The sequence below is a fragment of the Polyergus mexicanus genome, unplaced genomic scaffold (genome assembly GCF_030449975.1).
Source record: "Polyergus mexicanus isolate NDT 795.1 unplaced genomic scaffold, iyPolMexi1.0 SCAF_5, whole genome shotgun sequence".
Lineage (NCBI taxonomy): Eukaryota > Metazoa > Arthropoda > Insecta > Hymenoptera > Formicidae > Polyergus > Polyergus mexicanus.
In genome coordinates this window covers 6,897,075-6,908,302 of record NW_027223325.1, presented here as the reverse complement: position 1 = coordinate 6,908,302, position 11,228 = coordinate 6,897,075, and the positions used below count along the sequence as shown (strand labels likewise).

At 32.9% G+C, this 11,228-nt stretch overlaps 1 protein-coding gene across 5 annotated transcripts; it reads left to right on the top strand.

Annotated features, from left to right (window-relative positions):
• The first annotated feature begins 559 nt into the window (after nt 1-559).
• Vav (Vav guanine nucleotide exchange factor) lies at nt 560-11,220 on the top strand. 5 transcript variants are annotated; one of them, XM_070296014.1, is made up of 9 exons: nt 560-1,209; nt 1,442-1,968; nt 2,085-2,153; nt 2,456-2,582; nt 5,272-5,634; nt 5,867-6,187; nt 6,440-6,844; nt 7,020-7,291; nt 7,622-11,220. In XM_070296014.1, the coding sequence occupies exons 2-9, from the start codon at nt 1,562-1,564 to the stop codon at nt 7,977-7,979; spliced, it is 2,322 nt and encodes a 773-aa protein (XP_070152115.1). In that variant the 5' UTR covers nt 560-1,209; nt 1,442-1,561; the 3' UTR covers nt 7,980-11,220. The 5 variants fall into 5 exon arrangements, with proteins under 5 accessions (XP_070152115.1, XP_070152113.1, XP_070152111.1 ...); XM_070296012.1 differs by lacking the exon at nt 2,456-2,582 and adding an exon at nt 4,713-4,902 and having other exon boundaries at nt 561-1,121; XM_070296010.1 differs by lacking the exon at nt 2,456-2,582 and adding an exon at nt 4,713-4,902 and having other exon boundaries at nt 561-1,209.
• Nucleotides 11,221-11,228: the final 8 nt, after the last annotated feature.

Sequence of the window (11,228 nt, the reverse complement as noted above, 5' to 3'; positions counted from 1 at the left end):
AAGCAGTGGTATCAACGCAGAGTACTGTTTTGAACATGATAGCGGGAAACCAAGAAATCTAATCGAGAAATTCGAATGATCGATTGTACTGCGATGCCAAGCGATTAGGAAACAATAAGGAAAAAACATACCTGTTCCAAAGTATATTTTACAAAGGAATCGTGTATGTATGCATGATCTCAATAATTTTGTATATTTTAAACAAATAATGTAAAATAATTATTACTTATTATAACAATTACTTATATAAGAGAATTAAAAAATGTGACACACATAAAAATTCTTGAGATTGTTAAATTAATACTCTAAAGATAAAACATTATATATCCCACCTAGCACAGAACGTTACAGCAATATTGCTGCTATGTTCTGTGCTATATAATCTGGGATATATAATCTTTTTACAGATTTTTTATTTTCTATATTTATTTATATAATTTATCCGCTTCGACCTTTGACTATATAGTCAAAGGCCTCGACACTCTTCCTCGAGATGTCCTGCATATCTGCCGGGTGCCTGAGAGTTTGCGGCCGGTCCTGAGGAATAGTCTGAGAGTATTGGATGGGAGATGGGAGATGGGAGAGAACATATATCGTCGATCATCGTTTCGTGCGATGATGGTTTATATGGTATGGCGGTAGTGGATCGCAAGTATGCGGTTCGAATTTGGTGTGACAATATATCGTGAAGATATCGCGGCAAGCATGAGCGAACAAAGCTATTATTATATTATCTTAAATCGCTAGTAACTATAACGCTCCTGCGTATGTCCCATCGTTTTTTTGTATTTTCCTCGCAGCATTCTCTCTCTTGTACAATCTGTACCTATGTGTCTCGCGAGCGACAGAGGAAATGTAAGGTAATATGACAACGATGGCATCATCTCGACGAAGCGAGTGCCGCTATCATAGATCACGCTCCTACGTCGTCGTTTTGACAATCAGCTGATCAGCGCGATGTCCCGACGTGATTCTACTAGGATGGACCGATAGACGCTTGGATTGTCGGATTCATCTCATAGTGGCTAATAAGAATCGCGCGCACGATATAATTTTGCGAGCTTGAAGTAAAAATCAAACTTACTTCAAACTATTCAATTTCACAGCGATTTCACACAAAGGTCTACCTTACTTTTGTAGAGTTTTATCGCGAGTGATACCAAACGTGGCTTGTAATGATAGAAACGAATTGATTCATACTTTCTTAATGTTAGTATGTATTACATTAACATATCTTATAATAACTTTTGCAATAATATAGCATGAAAATTCAGTTTAATATTTGTACAAACTTCTTAATCCTACCAGTTTTCAATTCATTCTTTCTAATATAATAAATGCTAAATATATAAGATTTTTTACATTCACATATCTTTCTGTGTTACAGTATTTATAATATTTTATTTATCTTTATTTATATTTATATGATGTAATTTTACAGGTGGCAGCGTGAGATATATGTCTTGTGGAAAGCCTGTACATAATGCGCAAAGTATCTACAAAATTATGAACGAGAATCTTCTATGCCCTAATTATTGAACAATAAAGAAAAAGCACAACAATGAACAGGGCAGAAAGCGCAGATGCCGGTAAGGGTTGGCGCGAATGCGCCAGCTGGTTAACGAGATGCGGCGCGTTACGAGCGGATCACAAAGCCAATTGGCCACAAGCGACGGCATTTGACTTGGCCTACACATTGCGAGATGGTGTCTTGCTTTGCAATTTATTGAACATTGTGGGCTCGGGTTGTATAGACATGAAAGATGTGAATCAGAAGCCGCAAATGGCACAATTCCTGTGTTTGCGTAATATAAAGGTGTTCCTGTCAGCATGCTCAAGCATCTTCGGTCTCACCGACTCGGAACTCTTTGAGCCGTCTATGCTGTTCGACCTATCTAATTTCCATCGTGTCCTCTGCACACTCTCCGCCTTATCCAACTGTCCACGATTCAGGCGAAAGGGTATATTGTAAGCAATTTACTGTCTTCTGTGTATTTTACTACATGTAGAAGATTTGAATTCTCATCAGCGGTAATTATAAAGTCGATGAAAACTAATCAGGAAATAAATCTTATTCATTGCAGTGGATTTTCTGTTGGTCATGGAAGATCGCAAGAGGACATTTATAAAGACTTGCAAAGTGCTGGTGTAGGGTAAGAGTTTTTATATTAATTAATATCTTAATATCTTAAATAAGTTCATTACAGCAGTTTAATTACAGCTTTATTGATGAATATTAAAATTCAAAGAACATTTTGCACATTGATATTCAAAATCAAAATTTATCTCTTTTAAAGGAAAGAACTTCTATTTTCTTTCATGAAATCATATAAAGACACTATCATCTATTTTTAAATAACGATTTATAAAAGACTAAAAAGAAACAATTACTCTATTTTGCCTTAAAAAAGATAATAGAATGAAATTTTATAGTAATTCTTATTAATTGGTTTAGCGCCACGTCCGGATTGGTGGCGTTTACCATAAAAACTAAGGCTGTGGACGTAGATGAGTCCCAGGTTTATCAGGAATTGCTCTGCTTCTCGAGCAATTCTCATCGCGATTGGCCTTCCGCGGAGAAGGTACACGTCGTTTCACGGCTTTGCAATTTTTAAAACATCTTGCAAAAAAAATACCTGCCATTGCTGTATTGTTATATAAATTTTATTCATAAATACAAGCGTAGACATCTTAATCTATAAATATTAAACTATTCAAAAATTGAAATATGCCAAGATGATGTTATATGCTGTGATTACTCAGATACTTTCACATTCTGGCTCAAATTTACCTTACTTTCAATTTTATTTCACTATAGATGTTATTTCTAATCTGTTTTTATGACATTAAAATTTCAACTTATTGCATAATTATATGTATAATAAGTAATAGTTATATTTTTTCTAAGAATGTTTTTATTTTAAGGATATGAAACATTTTTTCATTATAATATTTTTTTACACTTCATATATATATATATATATATATATATATATATATACACGATCTGTCTAAAAAGTTCTGAAACTGACTTCATTAAAAATCGAGAAATAAATTATATATAAATTTTATTAATTATGTTCAACATAGTCCCTCATGTCAATGCAACATTGTGAACGTTCTTTCAACCATTGGAAGCTTCTACAGTAGTCTTTATTTGGGTTAGCCTTCAATTCCCTCATCAAACACCGCTCTCCCTTCATTTGAATCTTTAATTTTGGAAATAAAAGAAAGCCGGAGCTAAATTTAGCGAGTACGGGGAGTGTTAAAGCACTGGCATTTGTTTATGAGCCAGAAACTGAATCACGATTGCCGCAAAATGCGCCAGTGCGTTTTCGTGCAGCAGAAAAAAATTCCATTCGGCGTAATGCTGCGGACAAATGCGTCTAATTCGTACCAAAAGTTGATCGAGTACTTCTAAGTAGTACTTGGCAATAACTGTGATGTCTGGAGAAATAAATTCATGATAAATCAAGCCATCTGCGTCGGTGAAGGACGTTGTGGAGAGATGGCCCGATCTTGGGTCATCTTATAATTCCTTTCCTTCACAGAACGCTTATACTATTCAAATACATATAAACGTGATAGATAATCTTCACCGTATGTTTGTTTCATCAAATTATGGGCCTCAGTTGGTGTTTTTCGAATTTTAAAACAAAATTTGAGAATAGCGCGCTATTGACGACATGAAATAAATCTTATCTATATAATAAATAGTCGAATATTAGCACTAAAAGGTCCCACAGTTGTTTGAGCGATAGTGCTACTTGTTCATTCAGGAAAAAATCAGTCTCGGAACTTTTTAGACAGATCGTATGTATATGTGTGTATGTACAATATATAATTTTTACCAATATATATATTTTTACATGTAATACTTAAAATTTATTACATTTCATAGAGTATACAAAAATATCATAATGAAAAAATGTTGACATCTTTAAAATAAAAATTCCTTTCTTATATAAAAAATGTAATTATTACTTATTATATAATTGCGTGATGAGTTAAAATTTTAATGTCATAAAAACAGATTATAAACCTTAACACCTGCATTGAAATAAAATAGAAACTGAGGTAAATTTATATATATGTATATATATATATATATATATATATATATATATATATATATATGTATATGTATATGTATATATATGTGCTGCATACAACATAAGAGATACAGTGATGGCATTGTTTTATTCTTTATATTGAAGTTGACACAACGACAGTATACTTACGTATCAATTGCAATTGATGTCTTATCATCAATAACAGATTTTATAATTGTGTTATTTATAATCTTAGATAAAAAATGTAATTATTGCTTATTATATAATTGTGTGATCAGTTAAAATTTTAATGTCATAAAAACAGATTAGAAACCTTAATATCTGCATTGAAATAAAATAGAAACTGAGGTAAATTTATATATATATATATATATATATATATATATATATATATATATATGCTGCATACAACATAAGAGATACAGTGATGGCATTGTTTTATTCTTTATATTGAAGTTGACACAATGACAATACATATTTACATATCAATTGCAATTGATGTCTTATCATCAATAACAGATTTTATAATTGTGTTATTTATATAATTTGATTTTTCCCGGGAGACGTTTAGCAACTTCTGTATGCATGTATAGTGCATGGCTGTTTTTCTTTTTTTTTCTGTTTGTTTTTATGCTAAAGCCGCGAGGATGAGGGTCGTCGCAGAAGGTTTAGAAGACGGGAGGGTGACGAAACGGGCGGTGGGGGGGATAACGAAGACCCGGTCGGCGAGGAGGACGGATACGGAGCTTTTTGCAGTCACGCGCAAAGCGAGGAAATCTACCAGGATCTTTGTAGTCTACACTTACCACCTCCTCCGTCCGTTGCTCAGGTCATCATCTTCTCGCCGTTATTCTTATTCATTTATCAAATTTTTATACTTTTATATTCTAATTGTGGGACATTAGAGGACATATTCTTTAACTTTCATTTTCTTAGCAATTATTCGAAAAATTTAGAAAAAAGAAATTAGAAAAGGAAAATCCTATATTAAAACATACAAAAAAAAGCATATTAAGTGTTAATCTCATCATTAAAGATGAAAAAAAAAGACTAGCGAAATTGTTTTATTTATACGCATATTTATAAACTATGATTAATTTTTTTTGTTATATTATATGCCCGCTTTACATTTTGCACTACATAAACTATAGTTTGCACGAAACCAATTTTCTTTATCGAAATAATTTTTATATAATAGGATGGTGCTATTTCCGGAGGTGAGAAAAGGGATTATGTAATCCAGGAACTTGTAGAGACCGAACGAAATTATACAGAGGTTCTCAGTAGTTTACTCAGGCATTTTGCGCGTCCGCTGTCATCGTTACTCCGGCCCGAGGACTCAACACGCATCTTTTTCGGCATCAAGGAACTAGCGGAGATCCATGTGGGCTTTCACAGTCAGCTGCGCAAGGCGCGAAATGGCGCCGCGCTTGCCCAAGTTTTCCTGGACTGGCGGGAGAAGTTCCTCATTTATGGCGACTACTGCGCAAATCTTACTTTTGCGCAAAATACTCTGCAGGAAATCTGTGCACGTAACGAAGTAATCAATCAAGAAGTTATCGTAAGTTTCACTCGTGGAATCATAAAAGTTCAAGAGAGGAGAATTTTATATTTAACAAGTGTATTTTTTTCTTTTGCAGAAGAAAGACTATAATTAATGAAATTTATTTAATATTTGAAAATATAATTCAAGATATAATCTTTAAATAGATTGCGATCATATATAAAATCAGTAGTTAATATAGCAGTAATATATGTATTGCGTGTTGTTTTAACATTGACATTTATTACAGAGGTGTCAACAAGAAGCTAACAACGGTAAATTCAAGCTGCGCGATATACTATCTGTGCCGATGCAGAGGGTGCTCAAGTATCATTTGCTGTTGGACAAATTAGTGGAAGAAACACCGCGTGAATGGGTTGAAGATTGCCATGCGCTAACGAAGGCGAGGGAAGTAATGGTCGATGTCGCTCAATATATAAATGAAGTAAAACGCGATTCCGACACATTGGATATCATAAAGGATATTCAGGCATCAATAATCGATTGGGATGTGCCCGAAGATGCGCAGTTGAAAGATTTCGGAAGATTACTTCGTGATGGCGAGCTAAAGGTTTGCTCAACGTTTTTTCGCACTAAAAGAAACATTTAGAATCAGATTGATAAAAATTTTAATCGCTGCCTGAAGGCAAAATGAAAAATTATTTAAAAAGATTGACATATAAAAGGTAAATTAAATAACTTTTGAAAGAAAATTACAATTACACGATAACCCTAACAAAAAAAAATAGTGTACTATTAGTAGTAGTACTATTAGTTAGTATTATTATACTCGATACGATCTCGTCATTTAATTTTTTTGCAGGTGAAGGCTCACGGCGACCAGCGGATAAAGGCTCGTTACGCGTTCGTATTCGAGCAAGTAGTATTGATTTGCAAAGCGGGCAGGGGAGACCAATATTGTTACCGGGAAACTCTACGATTAGACGATTATAGATTGGAGGATCATATAGGACGGAGAACGTTGGGTAGAGATTCGCGTTGGTCCTATCAGTGGTTACTTGTACATAAACAGGCATACACGGCGTACACATTATATGCAAGAACGGAGGAGCAAAAGCAGATGTGGATAAAGGCACTGCAAGACGCAATGGATAATGTCAATCCCGCAGCCTGTCGCAATACCAATCACAAGTTCAAGTTGACGACGTTCGATGCTCCTAGGAGTTGTCAACGGTGTGGAAAGTTTCTCAAAGGTCGCATATTCCAGGTAAATGACCAACCAGCTGGCGAAACACATTCAACTGTTTACTAGTCATTAATTATTTGTAAAACAATTCAAGCATATGATAAAATTTCATGCTGATTTGTTCTGATAAGTCTTGTCTGATAAGTTCTTTCGAATTAATAGAACAGACTTTTAATGCAGCAACATTATTATACAGGGTTACAAATGCGAGATATGTCGTCTAGCCGTGCACAAGCAATGCATCGTGCATTCAGGTCGCTGTGTGCCCACGGCACCGCTGTTGACTCCGCCTCCACCTCTACCCTGTGAACGCGCGCTTGCCACAAAGTTGTGGTTCGTTGGGGAGATGGGTAGAGATACGGCGTCCAACAAGCTGGAATCTCGCGAAGATGGCACGTACATGTTGCGCGTCCGTCCAGCCGGACAGTCGCGCCTCAAGCATGAAACGAATTATGCGCTCAGTATCAAGTAAGCTCAAACATATAACAATATTTTTGCTCGAGAAAAATAGCAGAGTTTTTAACTTTTCTTTCCATATTATGTCTGATTGAGAAAAAATATTTGGATCGTATATTCTACTGTTTCATTAATTTTTAATATTTAATATTTAATCACATTATTAAATACACATTAAAATGTCATAAAATTCATTTTTCTTTTTCTCTTTTCTCTTCTTTTTTTCCTTTTCTCCTTCCTCTTTTCCTTCTTTTTCCTCTTCTTTTTTCTCTTCTTTTTAATTAAATTTTTCTAAATTTTTTTTTCATTGTGGCTATATACTTTAATATTCGATTATTTCAGGGCGGAAGGAGCGGTGAAACATATTCGAGTGTTCAAACGTGATGTGGACGGTGCGGATCTATATTATCTCAGTGAGTCCCGATTCTTCAAGAGCGTTGTCGAGTTAGTCGAATATTATGAGCGAGCGTCGCTATCGGAAAACTTTGAAAAGCTGGATCAGCGTCTATTATGGCCTTACCGGCGAGTTCTAGCTAAAGCACTATTCGACTTTCGCGGCAGCGAACGCAATCAACTAAGCCTGCGACGTGGTTGTCGCGTCGTGGTACTAAGCAAGGAGGGTGATGCCAAAGGATGGTGGAAGGGTAAAATAGGCGATCAAGTAGGATTCTTTCCAAAAGAGTATGTGGAAGAGGAGTAGAACTGTTAAAGTCAAATTATATTTAGATCATTGCATATATACCGAATTTTTGAAATTTTAAGATGTCTTATAATATTGATTATTATATATTATGTTTATATATCATGTTTAAATATTTGTAATTTTGGTATTTGGATTAAGAATGATCAAAATGATTGAAATACTCCGCATCATGCTGATATATTCCTCTGTTGATATGGCTTTTCTACCTTTGTTTGATTTGTATGGCATCTAAATTGCTCGTTTTTATTTAGATCTTAAATCTTTTGTTTTTATACATTTTATAGTATCTGTTGAAATATGGTATTAACATATGAAAAGGATAAATATTATAAAAACATTAACACATATGCAGGACATGAAATTGAAGAAACATTTTTGAATTTTACTGTTCATAAAAATTTTTTATATTCTATATGAAGTCATGCAAATAGTTTCTTATTCTGAGAAACATAATTGAAAATTTTATCTATCGTATATATCTTGTTTTTTTCACAGATCCGTGAACAAATAAATATAAAACCGATATTTTATACGCAACGATCTAATCCAATTAATATTCATTAACCTCTGAATGGTCAATAAATGCGATACACCGTGATAATCACTTATGGTGCAATCATGGTAATTTTATTAACATATACCTCAATAGGAAAAAAATAAGAGGAACAAATTTAATCGCGAAGCATTTTTGCATTGTATAAGAAAAAAAAGAAAAGATCTAAATAAATCTATAATCTCGCGCACATAACTTTGATGTTCCTTATATTTCTCTTATATATATTCTCTTATTATATAGTTCTCTTATATTTTACGAGATTCGAATGCATCACACATATATTGTTGTAATGCATACTTGATGCTACGCTTAGATAAATATTCTTAGCCATATGTATAGAATTATAAAAAGATAACAATTATTTTTTACTGCGACAGGCATTTTCTGATTACACTGTTTAACACCAAATTTGCCTTAAATTCTACCAAGTTATTTTTGATAGATTTTTTAGCGCTAATTACGAATCTGACTGTAAAAATGGCGTATTATGTCACGTTTTTGAGAAAATTTCAGTCAGAGTTGCTAAAATAGGCGTTTTGATACTTTTGCGTGAATTGTATTTTCCGACGTGCTACAGACGACAGCGGCAGCTCAAAATAAAGCTCAAGACTTATATTTTATGATAAAAATACTAAAAGTTCCAGACAGGAAAGATTTTCCTGAAAAAAAGTGGTCGAAACATAAGAAATATCTATTGCAATGTTTTCCAGTCATACGTTTTCAATTGTCTGTTACTAAATTTTTTTTAATAACAGAAGTAACAAAAAACTACTCTAATTTTGTTTTTAACTGATAGCAACCACAAAAATCTACACATATTCATGATTTGAATGATTTTTTAAAAGTTTGATCTGCCATTTTGGATCTTCCATTTTTTATTTTAAAATTTTAACACATAATGCGTGATGAGTGATCAGGCAAATGTATACATATTGACTCTCATGATTAGAATGATTTTAAAAAATTTTACGGACAATTGAAGATGTATGACTGGCGGGGCACTGCAATAGATGTTTCTTCGATCACTTTTTTCAGGAAAACCTTTCCTGCCTGGGACTTCTGACATTTTTAAAGTATAAGTCTTGAGCTTTATTTTGAGTTGTCGCTGCCATCTGTAGTATGTCTCCATTGAAAAATATAATTCACGTCAAAATATCAAAAACGCCTATTTTAGCAACTTTGACTCAGGTTTTCTCAAAAATTTGACGTGATACGCCTATTGTTATAGCCAGATTCGTAATCAGTGCTATAAAATCTACCAGAAATGACTTGTTAGAATTAAAAGCAAAAAAAAGTTCTTATTTTATCAACCAGTGTTATCATTAGAAGGCGATTATAAAGGCACATCATAAAGATTAAAGTTGTTCGTTCGAAAATATACTTTTAGAAAAATATATATCGTGCATATACTAAATATAGAATATTCTTAAAAAGATGGGAATTGAATTGTCTTTTTAAGAAATCTCGAATTAAATTTTTCTGAAAAAGAAAATAAAAAATTATACCAAAGAATTAGATTGAAATTTTTGTGACTGGATAATTCTGCACTTCAAATTTGTTAATAAAAAGATGTATATTATCAATTCTCATTTTTTAATATACATATTGTTTATATAGTAGCCTACATGTTAGCGACAACTTTCTTCTTTATGATTAAATTTTAGAATCAATTGCTAGACATTAAAAAAGCTGTACATATACCATAATCTATGTACAATTAATAAAAGATACTTCTAGTTACATTTAAATTGCGAACAAATGCATATATAAATTATATACAGGTTGTTCGGTAATTGAGCAAAAAGAGCAATTTCTCATTATGGAATAGACTCATTATATGATTATATATATGAGTAATTTTTTGATAATTTATATTTGTTTCATATATACATATAATGTATTAATTATAGCTACCATTTGTTTTGCGAGCGTATAATTTTATAATTCTTGACAAGTTTCCACTATTTGTTAACTTCCATAATTTTATGTTTGAAAAGAGAAATACTAAAGAGAGCATATTTTATAATATTTAACAATAGCACGCGCGTGCGTAATATAATAATATTGATAAAATTGTTCATATTGTTACTTGGAGTCATATTTAGCTGCAAGCTCATGGTAAGAGAACTGCCTAAAGATCTTATATCTCAACTTATTGCAAGCTCAATTATGGTGCCAATCAAAACTCTGTCCACAAAAAATAGTAATATTTAGATTTAAAACTGCGGAAAAGTATATACCAAATCTTATTTAATAACCTACCATTTTCTCGTCAAAACATTTGTTGCTCCAAGTAATTAAATTAAGTTTAGCCTCGCGCCTGATAATATGCATATGCGCTACGGCGATGCACACTACCAGACGGGCGGCTCACCAACGTGCGTCCAGCTAAAAGTCCGCGCTGAAATTGACCAGATTTTATTCAATAATAACTCCTTTATTAAGCGTTATAGAAAAAAATGTTACAGGACTTTTCTATTCAGTTTACTGTGCTCTACCCGCTCACGAGCGTTGGCTCAATCTTTACCGGACACCCTATATATATATATATATATATATATATATATATATATATACCTATAAATTCCAACGAGAAATTAATTTTACTATTTTTTCAATTGTTAGACATTTTTCTGAGTGTGCCAATAAGAAATTTTATCAATAAAGGATCTTATCGAGATGTTACACAA

Bases quoted from the DNA above. Each gene is read 5' to 3' on its own strand.
- Vav (XM_070296012.1), top strand. From the start codon at position 1,562: ATGAACAGGGCAGAAAGCGCAGATGCCGGTAAGGGTTGGCGCGAATGC. The intron at 2,154-4,712 runs GTAAGAGTTTTT...TTTATGCTAAAG, and splicing joins TTGCAAAGTGCTGGTGTAGG to CCGCGAGGATGAGGGTCGTC. The intron at 7,292-7,621 runs GTAAGCTCAAAC...CGATTATTTCAG, and splicing joins AATTATGCGCTCAGTATCAA to GGCGGAAGGAGCGGTGAAAC.